This window comes from Oncorhynchus kisutch, linkage group LG27, assembly GCF_002021735.2.
Source record: "Oncorhynchus kisutch isolate 150728-3 linkage group LG27, Okis_V2, whole genome shotgun sequence".
Lineage (NCBI taxonomy): Eukaryota > Metazoa > Chordata > Actinopteri > Salmoniformes > Salmonidae > Oncorhynchus > Oncorhynchus kisutch.
This window is the reverse complement of record NC_034200.2, coordinates 38,061,283-38,076,650: the sequence shown is the minus strand read 5'-3', so window position 1 is coordinate 38,076,650 and position 15,368 is coordinate 38,061,283. Positions and strand designations below refer to the sequence as shown.

The 15,368-nt window shown below is 45.6% G+C and overlaps 1 protein-coding gene across 1 annotated transcript in view; it reads left to right on the top strand.

Annotated features, from left to right (window-relative positions):
- The first annotated feature begins 2,057 nt into the window (after positions 1–2,057).
- LOC109872251 (cadherin-7-like) overlaps positions 2,058–15,368 on the top strand; it is a 102,979-nt gene continuing 89,668 nt past the window's right edge. The window contains exon 1 of the mRNA XM_020463423.2: positions 2,058–2,517. Within this exon, the coding sequence (XP_020319012.2) occupies positions 2,281–2,517 (237 nt within the window). The 5' untranslated portion in view covers positions 2,058–2,280. The remainder of the gene's footprint in view (positions 2,518–15,368) is intronic.

The following is a 15,368-nucleotide window of genomic DNA, read 5'->3' as shown; positions in this document are numbered from 1 at the left end:
GTCCCTTCTCTTTCTCCCTCTCCCCGTCCCTTCTCTTTCTCCCTCTCCCCTCCCCTCTCTTTCTCCCTCCTCCCCCCTCCCCTCTCTTTCTCCCTCTCCCTTCTATTTCTCCCTCTCTCTCTCCCTCCCCTCTCTTTCTCCCTCTCCCCCTCCCCTCTTTCTCCCTCTCCCCCTCCCCCTCTCCTTCTCCCTCTCCCCCTCCCCTCTCTTTCTCCCTCTCCCCTCCCTTCTCTTTCTCCCTCTCCCCCTCCCCTCTCTTTCTCCCTCTCCCACTCCCTTCTATTTCTCCCTCTCTCTCTCCCTCCCCTCTCTTTCTCCCTCTCCCCCTCCCCTCTCTTTCTCCCTCTCCCCTCCCCCTCTCCTTCTCCCTCTCCCCCTCCCCTCTCTTTCTCCCTCTCCCCTCCCCTCTCTTTCTCCCTCTCCCCTCCCTTCTCTTTCTCCCTCCCCCCCTCCCCTCTCTTTCTCCCTCTCCCACTCCCTTCTATTTCTCCCTCTCTCTCTCCCTCCCCTCTCTTTCTCCCTCTCCCCCTCCCCTCTCTTTCTCCCTCTCCCCCTACCCTCTCGTTCACCCTCTCCCCTCCCTTCTATTTCTACCTCCCTCTCCCCCTCCCTTCTATTTCTCCCTCTCTCTCTCTCTCCCTCCCCTCTATTTCTCTTTCTCCCTCTCCCCCTCCCCTCTCTTTCTCCCTCTCCCCCTCCCCTCTCTTACTCCCTCTCCCCCTCCCCTCTCTTTCTCCATCTCCCCCTCCCCTCTCTTTCTCCCTCTCCCTCTCCTTCTCCCTCTCCTTCTCCCTCTCCCCCTCCCCTCTCTTTCTCCCTCTCGCCGTCCCCTCTCTTTCTCCTTCTCCCCTCCCCTCTCTTTCTCCCTCTCCCCCTCCCCTCTATTTCTCCCTCTCCCCCTCCCCTCTCTTTCTCCCTCTCCCCATCCCCTCTCTTTCTCCCTCTCCCCCTCCGCTCTATTTCTCCCTCTCCCCCTCTCTTCTATTTCTCCCTCTCTCTCTCCCTCCCCTCTCTTTCTCCCTCTCCCTCTCCCCCTCCCCTCTCTTTCACCCTCTCCCCCTCCCCCCTCTTTCTCCCTCTCCCCCTCCCCTCTCTTTCTACCTCTCCCCCTCCCCTCTCTTTCTCCCTCTCCCCCTCCCCTCTCTTTCTCCCTCTCCATCTCCCTCCCCTCTCTTTCTCTTTCTCCCTCTCCCTCTCCCCCTCCCCTCTCTTTCACCCTCTCCTCCTCCCCTCTCTTTCTCCCTCTCCCCTCCCTTCTATTTCTACCTCACTCTCCCCTCCCTTGTATTTCTCCCTCTCTCTCTTCCTCCCCACTCTTTCTCTTTCTCCCTCTCCCCCTCCCCTCTCTTTCTCCCTCTCCCCCTCCCCCTCCCCTCTCTTACTCCCTCTCCCCCTCCCCTCTATTTCTCCATCCCCCCCCTCTCTTTCTCCCTCTCCCTCTCCCCTCCCCTCTCCTTCTCCCTCTCCCCCTCCCCTATCTTTCTCCCTCTCCCCGTCCCCTCTCTTACTCCCTCTCCCCCTCCCCTCTCTTTCTCCCTCTCCCCCTCCCCTCTCTTTCTCCCTCTCCATCTCCCCTCTCTTTCTCCCTCTCCCCCTCCCCTCTCTTTCACCCTCTCCACCTCCCCTATCTTTCTCCCTCTCCCCCTCCCCTCTCTTTCTCCCTCTCCATCTTCCCTCCCCTCTCTTTCTCCCTCTCCCCCTCCCCTCTCTTTCTCCCTCTCCATCTCCTCCTCCCCTCTCCTTCTCCCTCTCCTTTCTTCCTCTCCCCCTCCCCTCTCTTTCTCCCTCTCCCCCTCTCCTCTCTTTCTCCCTCTCCCCTCCCCTCTCTTTCTCCCTCTCCATCTCCCCCTCCCCTCTCTTTCTCCCTCTCCCCCTCCCCTCTCTTTCTCCCTCTCCATCTCCTCCTCCCCTCTCTTTCTCCCTCTCCCCCCCTCTCTTTCTCCCTCTCCATCTCCCCCTCCCCTCTCTTTCTCCCTCTCCCCCTCCCCTATCTTTCTCATTCTTTCTGATAGGCTCCAATTATCAACTGCAGGTGTGAAGTAGATGTGTTCTGACACCTTGGCAAGCAGCAATCACAATCCATCCGTCTGTCTGCCGAAGGATACACTTCCTCGTTAAACACCACCTGGAGTGTCTCTTCTGTTGACCCCCCCCCCCCAGTTTATTCAGTGAATGGTGGACAAGGCCGGTGGATGGTGGACAACGCCGGTGGATGGTGGACAACACTTCTTCTTGAGTCTTTTCCAGTAAAATTTCAACAAACAAATTGTATCAAAAAAGATGCGACTGAACTGTCCCCCCATGTGGAGTGTGATTAGCGTGTTGACTGTGCTCGTACCCCTTTGGGAGATGGGCTGCTCTGGCCTGACCTTGAACTCAGTGCCCCTGCATCAGGTCGGGATGTACCAAAGGAGCGGCGAAGGGGGGGCACACCCCAGGCAGAGGCGCAGCTGGGTGTGGAACCAGTTCTTTGTGCTGGAGGAGTACATGGGGGACGAGCCACTCTACGTGGGCAAGGTAAGACTTTCTGGGCTGTATTTCTACAGTAAATAGGTGGAGGTGTGACTGTGCTAATGTGGAAAACGTACAGGTTGGGTAAAGTACATAAATATTTAAAAAAGGAGTTCATGCTACTTGTGTTATTCAATATTTCTGTACGTTTTTATTCATTTGTTAGAGATGTGAATTCACAGGAAGGATATATGAGCAACAGAGAAACGTGTTTCAGAGAGTCTTGAGTTCACAGGCTTTTGCCCATCTCCATGATCTGCTCGTGTAGAAAACATCTCGATAAAAGACTGCAAGAAGAGTACAGAGTTAAAAAAAAAAAATAATAGCAGGGTAAAAACAAGTTCGGGGGGTTTATTTAGTGAGGAGAAACTTTCAGGAGGTTTGCTCATAGAGCTGACAGTATCCCCATTCTACATGACAGACGACCATACCCGATCTGCAAAATGGCTTTCTATCTGAACGCTCTGTAACATTGCATCCTCCTGAACCAGGCCCCCTTGGTGTCCATTTACGTCTCCTGCTTAAGGTCTGACAACAATTCTCTTTTTTGATAGGGCACCTCCAACTTGAAGTAATGAATGGACTTCTACACCTGCATTACTTGTTGTTTGGGGTTTTAGGCTGGGTTTCTGTACAGCACTTTGAGATATCAGCTGATGTACGAATGTTTATATAAATACATTTGATTTGTTTCGACTTCAGGCGAATTGTGATTGTGGCAGCTAAACCGAATGGCTGGTACATATATCCACCAGGCAGAGGTCAGCTCGTATTGTTACACAAGGGTGGGAGGGGGACCGTTCCTTCTGTTAATTTATCTTTTTTGGGGGGTTGGCGGCGGGCTAGGGACCCCATGCTACTCCCTCAGTGAATGGTCCCATGTGGTTCTGTTGGATATGTGTTGTGCTTGGGGGGGGGGGGGGTACCAGTACGTTGGAAAAATGTCTGAAAATGTTTCCACTCCCTACTGTAAGTTGCACTGGATAAGAACTTAGGCTTTGTACAGCTACGTACAGCAACAAGGAGGTCTGTGTCAGCTACGAAGACAGAAGATCCTTCCACTTAGCAGGAATGACACAGCCTGAATGACACAGGCTGTATAAGAATTTACACATTTATTCTTATCTCTTAATCAACTCTACCATAGGCTATAGAAAATAAAGACGGGTACTTTAAACGGTGACATTTGGTTCAGGCTCACTCTTATTCTCATTTTACGATCTGAAAGAGAAGCAGAACAGCAACTGTAGCAGAGTCCTCTGGAACGCGACTGAGAGTGTATTTGATTCGCCAACCCAGTCAAATCTGCGCTGACGAGTTCGTTGCTATCAAAGCCTTTCTTTATCTATTCAATTGCTTTCAGTATTCACACAGCTCTCATATGTAGATGGCACGGGGCATACAGATGAACGTGTCTATTTCATTTGTGAATCCGTGAGGTTGTTTGAACACGCGTGTCTCTCATGGTGGGGGTGAATCTAACGAGCGATGCCTGACACATGAACGAATCTTGAACATGAAAATGGGAGGACAACACTAGGAAGCCAAGAACGTAACCATTTCAGCAGTTCTGAGCCCCTTAGTCTCTTCTGCACTTATTTAAATCCTTTCAGTCAGCGTGTTGTCAGGCCTCGGGATACAAACCTCATATCAGTCAGCGTGTTGTCAGGCCTCAGGATACAAGCCTAATATCAGTCAGCGTGTTGTCAGGCCTCGGGATACAAACCTCATATCAGTCAGCGTGTTGTCAGGCCTCGGGATACAAACCTAATATCAGTCAGCATGTTGTCAGGCCTCGGGATACAAACCTAATATCAGTCAGCGTGTTGTCAGGCCTCGGGATACAAACCTAATATCAGTCAGCGTGTTGTCAGGCCTCGGGATACAAACCTAATATCAGTCAGCGTGTTGTCAGGCCTCAGGATATAAACCTCATGTCAGTCAGCATGTAGTCAGGCCTCGGCATACAAACCTCATATCAGTTTGCATATTGTCAGGCCTCAGGTTATAAACCTCATATCAGTCGGCATATTGTCAGGCCTCAGGATACAAACCTCATATCAGTCGGCATATTGTCAGGCCTCAGGATATAAACCTACTTCAATGTGTTGAACTATACTATTTTTACGGACGGACAAAGGATTGCCACCCTACAGATGTTTACAATTCAAAATGTACAACACAATGTAAGGTTAAGGTAGAGCATAGAGATAGATGTTTACCACAAGTATACTCTGTAGAGCTAATCTGCAGTTGTCATAAATGTATTTCAATGTTTTATAATACATATACAGTATATATTATCAGGTGTAGTTTACAACGTATACTGGTAGGTTTAGTTTACAGCATATACTGGTAGGTTTAGTTTACAGCATATACTGGTAGGTTTAGTTTACAGCATATACTGGTAGGTTTAGTTTACAGCATATACTGGTAGGTTTAGTTTACAGCATATACTGGTAGGTTTAGTTTACAGCATATACTGGTAGGTTTAGTTTACAGCATATACTGGTAGGTTTAGTTTACAGCATATACTGGTAGGTTTAGTTTACAACATATACTGGTAGGTTTAGTTTACAGCATATACTGGTAGGTTTAGTTTACAACATATACTGGTAGGTTTAGTTTACAGCATATATTGGTAGGTTTAGTTTACAGCATATACTGGTAGGTGTAGTTTACAACATATACTGGTAGGTTTAGTTTACAGCATATACTGGTAGGTTTAGTTTACAGCATATACTGGTAGGTTTAGTTTACAGCATATACTGGTAGGTTTAGTTTACAGCATATACTGGTAGGTTTAGTTTACAGCATATACTGGTAGGTGTAGTTTACAGCATATACTGGTAGGTTTAGTTTACAGCATATACTGGTAGGTTTAGTTTACAACATATACTGGTAGGTTTAGTTTACAGCATATACTGGTAGGTTTAGTTTACAACATATACTGGTAGGTTTAGTTTACAGCATATACTGGTAGGTTTAGTTTACAGCATATACTGGTAGGTGTAGTTTACAACATATACTGGTAGGTTTAGTTTACAGCATATACTGGTAGGTTTAGTTTACAGCATATACTGGTAGGTTTAGTTTACAACATATACTGGTAGGTTTAGTTTACAGCATATACTGGTAGGTTTAGTTTACAGCATATACTGGTAGGTGTAGTTTACAACATATACTGGTAGGTTTAGTTTACAGCATATACTGGTAGGTTTAGTTTACAACAATGTCAGTAGGTTTAGTTTACAACGTATACTGGTAGGTGCAGTTTACAACATATACTGGTAGGTTTAGTTTACAACATATACTGGTAGGTGTAGTTTACAGCATATACTGGTAGGTTTAGTTTACAGCATATACTGGTACGTTTAGTTTACAGCATATACTGGTACGTTTAGTTTACAGCATATATTGGTAGGTTTAGTTTACAACATATACTGGTAGGTTTAGTTTACAACATATACTGGTAGGTTTAGTTTACAGCATATACTGATAGGTTTAGTTTACAGCATATACTGGTAGGTGTAGTTTACAACAAATACTGGTAGGTTTAGGTTACAGCATATACTGGTAGGTTTAGTTTACAACAATGTTAGTAGGTTTAGTTTACAACGTATACTGGTAGGTGCAGTTTACAACATATACTGGTAGGTTTAGTTTTCAGCATATACTGGTAGGTTTAGTTTACAACAATGTTAGTAGGTTTAGTTTACAACGTATACTGGTAGGTGCAGTTTACAACATATACTGGTAGGTTTAGTTTACAACATATACTGGTAGGTGTAGTTTACAGCATATACTGGTAGGTTTAGTTTACAGCATATACTGGTAGGTTTAGTTTACAGCATATACTGGTAGGTTTAGTTTACAGCATATATTGGTAGGTTTAGTTTACAACATATACTGGTAGGTTTAGTTTACAACATATACTGGTAGGTTTAGTTTACAGCAATGTTAGTAGGTTTAGTTTACAACGTATACTGGTAGGTGCAGTTTACAACATATACTGGTAGGTGCAGTTTACAACATATACTGGTAGGTTTAGTTTACAGCATATACTGGTAGCTTTAGTTTACAGTATATACTGGTAGGTTTAGTTTACAACATATATTGGTAGGTTTAGTTTACAGAATATACTGGTAGGTTTAGTTTACAACATATGTTGGTAGGTTGAGTTTACAACATATATTGGTAGGTTTAGTTTACAACATATATTGATAGGTTTAGTTTACAACATATATTGGTAGGTTTAGTTTACAGCATATACTGGTAGGTTTAGTTTACAGCATATACTGGTAGGTTTAGTTTACAACATATATTTGTAGGCTTAGTTTACAGTATGTTGTCAGGTGTAGTTTACAGTATGTTGTCAGGTGTAGTTTACAGTATGTTGTCAGGTGTAGTTTACAGTATGTTGTCAGGTGTAGTTTACAGTATGTTGTCAGGTGTAATTTACAGTATGTTGTCAGGTGTAATTTACAGCATGTTGTCAGGTGTAGTTTACAGTATGTTGTCAGGTGTAATTTACAGCATGTTGTCAGGTGTAGTTTACAGTATGGTGTCAGGTGTAATTTACAGCATGTTGTCAGGTGTAGTTTACAGTATTGTGTCAGGTGAGTTTACAGTATGTTGTCAGGTGTAGTTTACAGTATGTTGTTAGGTGTAGTTTACAGTATGGTGTCAGGTGAGTTTACAGTATGTTGTCAGGTGTAGTTTACAGCATGTTGTCAGGTGTAGTTTACAGTATGGTGTCAGGTGAGTTTACAGTATGTTGTCAGGTGTAGTTTACAGTATGTTGTTAGGTGTAATTTACAGCATGTTGTCAGGTGGAGTTTACAGCATGTTGTCAGGTGTAGTTTCTGCCACATTGCTTATACCTATCCAGTCCTTTTAGATCTGCAAAGGGGGACTCAAGAGGGACCTTGGATAGGAGGTTGGGGCTAGAGGCTAGGGGTCCGTTTGGGTTTGGGCCATTTCTGTTTTGTTTACTCTGCCTGTCTTCATCCAGATAGCTTGTCTGTCGGCAATCGGAGCATATAGCAGACACATCTGTGCCCTGTGCCGTGTGTTCTGTAGTCAGCGGATGGCTGTTCCAGAACTCAACATTGTTATTTTGTTGACCACTCCCCCTTTCATTCCCCTTCAACCCCAATCCACCCGGGTTTCACATTCAAGTTTCAGCGGACAGCGAGTCTTCCCTAAGCCCCCCCCCCCCCCCCCCCCCAAGCAGAGGCATATAGCACTTAGCCTATATCGAAGTGCTCTAAAAGTCTACTCTAGTGCTGAGCGGTGTTACAGTACTACATTGAGCCATGACTACATGGAACTCTATTCCACATCAGGTAACTAATGCAAGCAGTAGAATCAGTTGAAAAAAAACAAAAAGATACAAATACACCATATGGAACAGCAGGGGGGCTGTGAAGAGATACACACAGAGGCACAGGCACATGCTTACACAAACAGATGCTACATCACACGCACTCTACACACACTGACACATGGATTTTGTATTGTAGATACAGTATGTGGTACTAGAGTAGTGGAAACAGTTTGGGGAAGGCCCTTTCCTGTTTCAGCATGACAATGCCTCCCCCCCCCCCCCCATGCACAAAGCGAGGTCCATACAGAAATGGTTTGTCGAGACCGATGTAGAAGAACTTGACTGGCCTGCAAAGAGTCCTGACCTCAACCCCATAGAACACCTTTGGGATGAATTGGAACGCCGATTGCGAGCCAGGCCTGATCGCCCCACATCAGTGCCTGACATCACTAACGCTCTTGGGGGCTGAATGGAAGCAAGTCCCCGCAGCAATGTTCCAACATTCTAGTGGAAAGCGTTCCCAGAAGAGTAGAGAGGCTGTTATAGCAGCAATGTTCCAACATTCTAGTGGAAAGCGTTCCCAGAAGAGTAGAGAGGCTGTTATAGCAGCAATGTTCCAACATTCTAGTGGAAAGCGTTCCCAGAAGAGTGGAGAGGCTGTTATAGCTGCAAATGGGGGACCAACTCCATATTAATGCCCATGTTTCTGGAATGAGATGTTCAACGAGCAGTTGTCCACAGACTTTTGGTCATGTAGTGTACCTGCCTTAATATTGCTGGACCCCAGGAAGAGTAGCTGCTGCCTTGGCAGGAACTAATGAAGATGTTTCATAAATACAAATACCGCTGGTATATATAGGACCATGACTGCCTGAGAGATGCATCATCAGGAACGGGAGCCAATCGTCTGCGTTGGGTTTGGCGTTTTTTTTCAAGCGGTCAAGTCATGCTCGATATGGTAAACTTTAACTGACTCCAAAATGGCTGGTATTTAGTCAAGGTCATTATGACACGATTATGACATACATGCTCACGACACGTCTTAATGATGACATCATAATGCACCTGTAGGCTGTATGAGCAGTGTTACCACAGTAACAACCTAGATACAGTGGTCCTACAGAGCGCTGCTCTGGCCCACTATCAGAAGCTCATTCTAGGCTTAGTCAGAGTCATCACATAGCACAGTGGGGGGTGGGGGTGGGGGGTTGATTCTTGGTGGCATTCAGCCCACAAAAGACACGAGGGCCTCCACATTGAGACTCGAGGGGGATCATTGAAAATGGACAGACATGAGCAGTCGTTGTGATTGACTCATGCCACAGTAGTATTCTTGAAATTAATTGAGGTAAAATGGCATTTAGTTTTTACGCGCAATATACATGGAACACACTCTACAATTGGAAACACACTAGTGCCTTTCGTAAATGACATGTTCACAGAGGAAATTACTATTATTATTTTATTTCTCATGCTCCAGGCCTTTGATTGTTATAATTGTGTATTTAATTCCATATTACTTATGCCAATAGCATTTTGTGAATAAGGGATGCTTTATAAAAGAGACATTGGTCTCAATGGGATTGAAAATAATTGTCTGAGCCCGTCAGAAGTAAAGCAAGTGAGACAAAACAAGCTCAAAAGAGTCTCACAGCCAGTCACTCTAACCTGTCAGTCGAGTTCCCACAGATCATATGCACTTGAATATTCCATTAATTCGACTCAATTGTCTGAAGACAAGGACCAAGTGGAGTGTACCTCACAACAAACGACTCACGGGTCTTTTGTAGATATTTTTGTCTTTGGGTCATTCCACAAAAAGAGGGTCTTTTTGTGCCCCAATATTGAACTGTAAAAGCCTGTTATATTAAATGAAGTGCCCTTTAATATAGACCACATAGAGATTTAAATAAACCTTCTTTTTTTAATGAAAAAAGACTTGCTGAAGTGCCAAAATTAAAGTGCCAAAATTAAAGTGCCAAAATTCCGCATTTTGACATTTATTTATTTCATGTGATTAGTGATTCATTTACGTTTGTCCCTCAGGTTAACCCTGTGGCGTGAACTGAACTCTCATTTTAATATGGTGAAACTATTCCTTTTTCAATATTGTTAACATTATGTTAATGCCCTTTGAGTGTTAGAGCTGTTTGAAAAGACCTGCTGAAATGTCTGCCTGTTTTTGGTGGGATGGAGTTCAGGCGTGCCTGATGACATCAACAACATTTTAACCAATCTCATGTCGCATTCCATTTGGGGAACCATTTTTTTTTTAAATCAAATCAAATTGTATTAGTCACATGCAACAGGTGAAATGCTTACTGACGAGCACCTAACTGACAGTGCAGTTTTAAGCAGTTTTAAACAAATATGGATAATTATAAGAGATAAAAGTAGTTAAAGAGGAGCAGTAAAAAATAACAATATATACAGGGGGGTGTGGAGGCTATATACAGTGTATTACGGTACAGAGTCATAATGGAGACTATATACAGGGTATTACGGTACAGAGTCAATGTGGAGGCTATATACAGGGTATTACGGTACAGAGTCAATGTGGAGGTTATATACAAGGTATTACGGTACAGAGTCAATGTGGAGGTTATATACAGGGTATTACGGTACAGAGTCAATGTGGAGGCTATATGCAGTGTATTACGGTACAGAGTCAATGTGGAGGTTATATACAGGGTATTACGGTACAGAGTCAATGTGGAGGCTATATACAGGGTATTACGGTACAGAGTCAATGTGGAGGCTATATGCAGTGTATTACGGTACAGAGTCAATGTGGAGGCTATATACAGGGGGGAGCCGGTACAGAGTCATAATGGAGACTATATACAGGGTATTACGGTACAGAGTCAATGTGGAGGCTATATACAGGGAGGAGCCGGTACAGAGTCAATGTGGAGGCTATATACAGGGTATTACGGTACAGAGTCAATGTGGAGGTTATATACAGGGTATTACGGTACAGAGTCAATGTGGAGGCTATATACAGGGAATACCGGTACAGAGTCAATGTGGAGGCTATATACAGGGTGTACCGGTACAGAGTCAATGTGGATGCGATAAACAGTGTGTTACGGTACAGAGTCAATGTGGAGGTTATATACAGGGGGTACCGGTACAGAGTCTATGTGGAGGCTATATACAGGGAATACCGGTACAGAGTCAATGTGGAGGCTATATACAGGGTGTACCGGTACAGAGTCAATGTGGAGGCGATAAACAGGGGGGAGCCGGTACAGAGTCATAATGGAGACTATATACAGGGTATTACGGTACAGAGTCAATGTGGAGGCTATATACAGGGAGGAGCCGGTACAGAGTCAATGTGGAGGCTATATACAGGGTATTACGGTACAGAGTCAATGTGGAGGTTATATACAGGGTATTACGGTACAGAGTCAATGTGGAGGCTATATACAGGGAATACCGGTACAGAGTCAATGTGGAGGCTATATACAGGGTGTACCGGTACAGAGTCAATGTGGAGGCGATAAACAGTGTGTTACGGTACAGAGTCAATGTGGAGGTTATATACAGGGGGTACCGGTACAGAGTCTATGTGGAGGCTATATACAGGGGGTACCGGTACAGAGTCAATGTGGAGGCTATATACAGGGAATACCGGTACAGAGTCAATGTGGAGGCTATATACAGGGTGTACCGGTACAGAGTCAATGTGGAGGCTATATACAGGGAATACCGGTACAGAGTCAATGTGGAGGCTATATACAGGGTGTACCGGTACAGAGTCAATGTGGAGGCGATAAACAGTGTGTTACGGTACAGAGTCAATGTGGAGGTTATATACAGGGCGTACCGGTACAGAGTCTATGTGGAGGCTATATACAGGGGGTACCGGTACAGAGTCAATGTGGAGGCTATATACAGGGGGTACCGGTACAGAGTCAAGGTGGAGACTATATACAGGGGGTACAGGTACATAGTCAATGTGGAGGCTATATACAGGGGGTACAGGTACATAGTCAATGTGGAGGCTATATACAGGGGGTACCGGTACAGAGTCAATGTGGAGGTTATATACAGAGGGTAGTGGTACAGAGTCAATGTGAGGCTATATACAGGGGGTACCGGTACAGAGTCAATGTGGAGGCTATATACAGGGGGTACCGGTACAGAGTCAATGTGGAGGCTATATACAGGGGGGAGAGGGGGGGGGGGATGTGAAAAGTCTTGGTAGCCATTTGACTAGATGTTCAGGAGTCTTATGGCTTGGGAGTAGAAGCTGATTAGATGCCCCTTGGACCTAAACTCGGCGCTCCGGTACCGCTTGCCGTATGGTAGCAGAGAGAACAGTCTATGAGTAGGGTGGCTGGAGTCTTTTACAATTTTTAGGGCCTTCCTCTGACACCGCCTGGTATAGAGGTCCTGGATGGCAGGAAGCTTGGCCACAGTGTAAAGTGTTGGTCCCCTGTTTCATGAGCTGAAATAAAAGATCCCAGAAATTTTCCAGACCCTCAAAATCTTATTTTTCTCAAATGTTGTGCACAAAAGTGTTTACATCCCTGTTAGTGAGCATTTCTCATTTGCCAAGATAATCCATCCAGCTGACAGGTTTGGCATATTAAGAAGCTGATTAACAGCTTGATCATTACACAGGTGAACTTTGTGCTGGGACAATAAAAGGCCACTCTAAAATGTTTTGCCACACAACACAATGTCACACGTGTCAAGTTTTGAGTGAGAGTGCAATTGGCATGCTGACTGCAGGAATGTCCAACAGAGCTGTTGCCAGAGATGTGAATGTACATTTCTCTACCATAAGCCTCCTCCAACATTATTTTAGAGAATTTGGCCGTGCATCCAACCGGCCTCACAAACGCAGACCATGTGTAACCATGCCAACCCAGGACCTCCACATCCGGAGGGGGAGTGGGGGTGCTGAGGATTATTTCTGTCTGTAATAATAAAGCCCTTTTGTGGGGAAAAACTCATTCTGATTCGCTGGACCTGGCTCCCCAGTAGGTGGGCCTACGCCCTCCCAGGCCCACCCATGGCTGCGTCCTTGCCCAGAAGTGGAATCCATAGTTTAGGGCCTAATTTATTTATTTAAATTGATTGATTTCATTCTATGAACTGTAACTCAGTAAAATCGTTGAAATTGTTGCATGTTGCGTTTTATATATATATTTTTCTGTATAATGTATCTTTTGGACCGTATATGTCTTGATGAATCATATTTCCCAATGCTGGAACCCCACTGCTAAAAGCAACTACCAAGACCAAGAGGGTCTCTGAACCTCTCCACGTCTCCATACCGATCTGATTACCTGATTGCAAGGTGACTGGAATTAGTATCAGTAGTAACCTTGTTCATAGGCTGGTTAATATGTAGGCTACATGGTGAGCTGCAACCTTAATAAGACAGTTGAAGCGGGGTTTAATATCGTGCCACGATTATTAAAACATGCGCCCTCCGGGTCTCAAGAGGGCGCTAAGTAATATTGATAGTTATTATGGATGCGCATGGCTAGAGAATATGTAAGTCACTGAGGGGGTTGTAATTATTACAGGGCCTTGCTAGCGAGGGCTGTGGCCTGAGCCAGGATCCGTAGCAGTTAATTGGTGCACTCGGCATTTGAGGGTATTCCCCTTGGGGAATGTAAACCCAAGCTTCAGTCACTTTTAAAGCGCTGTACAAACTCAAACACAGAGTCAAACTTCCCAAGTTAATGTTTATATAGTCACAGTAGGCTGGTACTTTTATTTGATTTTATTTTAAATTAATAACCTGTATATGTCCACTTCCTCCAATAAGCCTAAAATAAAAAGCTCTTTCAAAATGGATACAGTTTCTCAGGCCGGAGTATCCTGGTCTGAGCTAATTGCATTTTCCCCTATCCTCCCCTTGATGTCCCATTCACTCTCGAGGGGAAGCCATTCTACCCCAACCACCCAACCTCCCTCTACTAAAGAGTACAGGAGGCAGTACAGGAGACTCTCACAGTCACAAAGTACAGTATCAGTGCATGTATGGCATAGCACAGGAGGTTGGTGGCACATTCATTGGGGAGGATGGGCTTGTGGTAACGGCTGGAGCGGAATTGGTGGAATGGCATCAAATACATCAGACACACGGTTTCCATGGTTTCCATGCGTTTGGTGCCATTCCATTTGCTCCGTTCCAGCCATTATTATGATCCGTCCTCCCCTCAGGAGCTTCCACTGATCCAGTGTTTAGCTAATTGAAGCCAGCCTCCCCACCACCAGTGGAAAAAAGCATGTCAGTCAATGTGGGCGAGAGCAGGTTAAATATGCATTCCCTACTCCACATTAATGATTCCCCCCTCTCACCCGCTCACCCTCACCACATTAATGATTCCCCCCACTCATCCTCACCACATTAATGATTCCCCCCTCTCATCCTCACCACATTAATGATTCCCCCCTCTCACCCTTTCACCCTCACCACATTAATGATTCCCCCCTCTCATCCTCACCACATTAATGATTCCCCCCTCTCACCCTCTCACCCTCACCAGATTAATGATTCCCCACTCTCATCCTCACCACATTAATGATTCCCCCTCTCATCCTCACCACATCAATGATTCCCCCCCCTCACCCTCTCATCCTCACCACATGAATGATTCCCCCCTCTCATCCTCACCCCATCAATGATTCCCCCCTCTCATCCTCACCCCATCAATGATTCCCCCCTCTCATCCTCACCCCATGAATGATTCCCCCCTCCCACCCTCTCATCCTCACCCCATGAATGATTCCCCCCTCTCATCCTCACCCCATGAATGATTCCCCCCCTCTCGTCGTCACCCCATTAATGATTCCCCCCTCTCACCCTCACCACATGAATGATTCCCCCCTCTCACCCTCTCATTCTCACCACATTAATGATTCCCCCCTCCCACCTTCACCACATTAATAATTCCCCCCTCTCACCCTCACCACATTAATGATTCCCCCCTCTCACCCTCTCATCCTCACCACATTAATGATTCCCCCCTCTCACCCTCACCACATTAATGATTCCCCCCTCTCACCCTCACCACATTAATGATTCCCCCCCTCTCATCCTCACCACATTAATGATTCCCCCCTCTCACCCTCACCACATGAATGATTCCCCCCTCTCACCCTCACCACATTAATGATTCCCCCCCTCTCACCCTCACCCCATTAATGATTCCCCCCTCTCATCCTCACCCCATTAATGATTCCCCCCCTCTCATCCTCACCACATTAATGATTCCCCCCTCTCACCCTCACCACATGAATGATTCCCCCCTCTCACCCTCACCACATTAATGATTCCCCCCCTCTCACCCTCACCACATTAATGATTCCCCCCTCTCATCCTCACCCCATTAATGATTCCCCCCCTCTCATCCTCACCACATTAATGATTCCCCCCCTCTCATCCTCACCACATTAATGATTCCCTCCTCTCATCCTCACCCCATTAATGATTCCCCCCCCTCTCATCCTCACCACATTAATGATTCCCTCCTCTCATCCTCACCCCATTAATGATTCC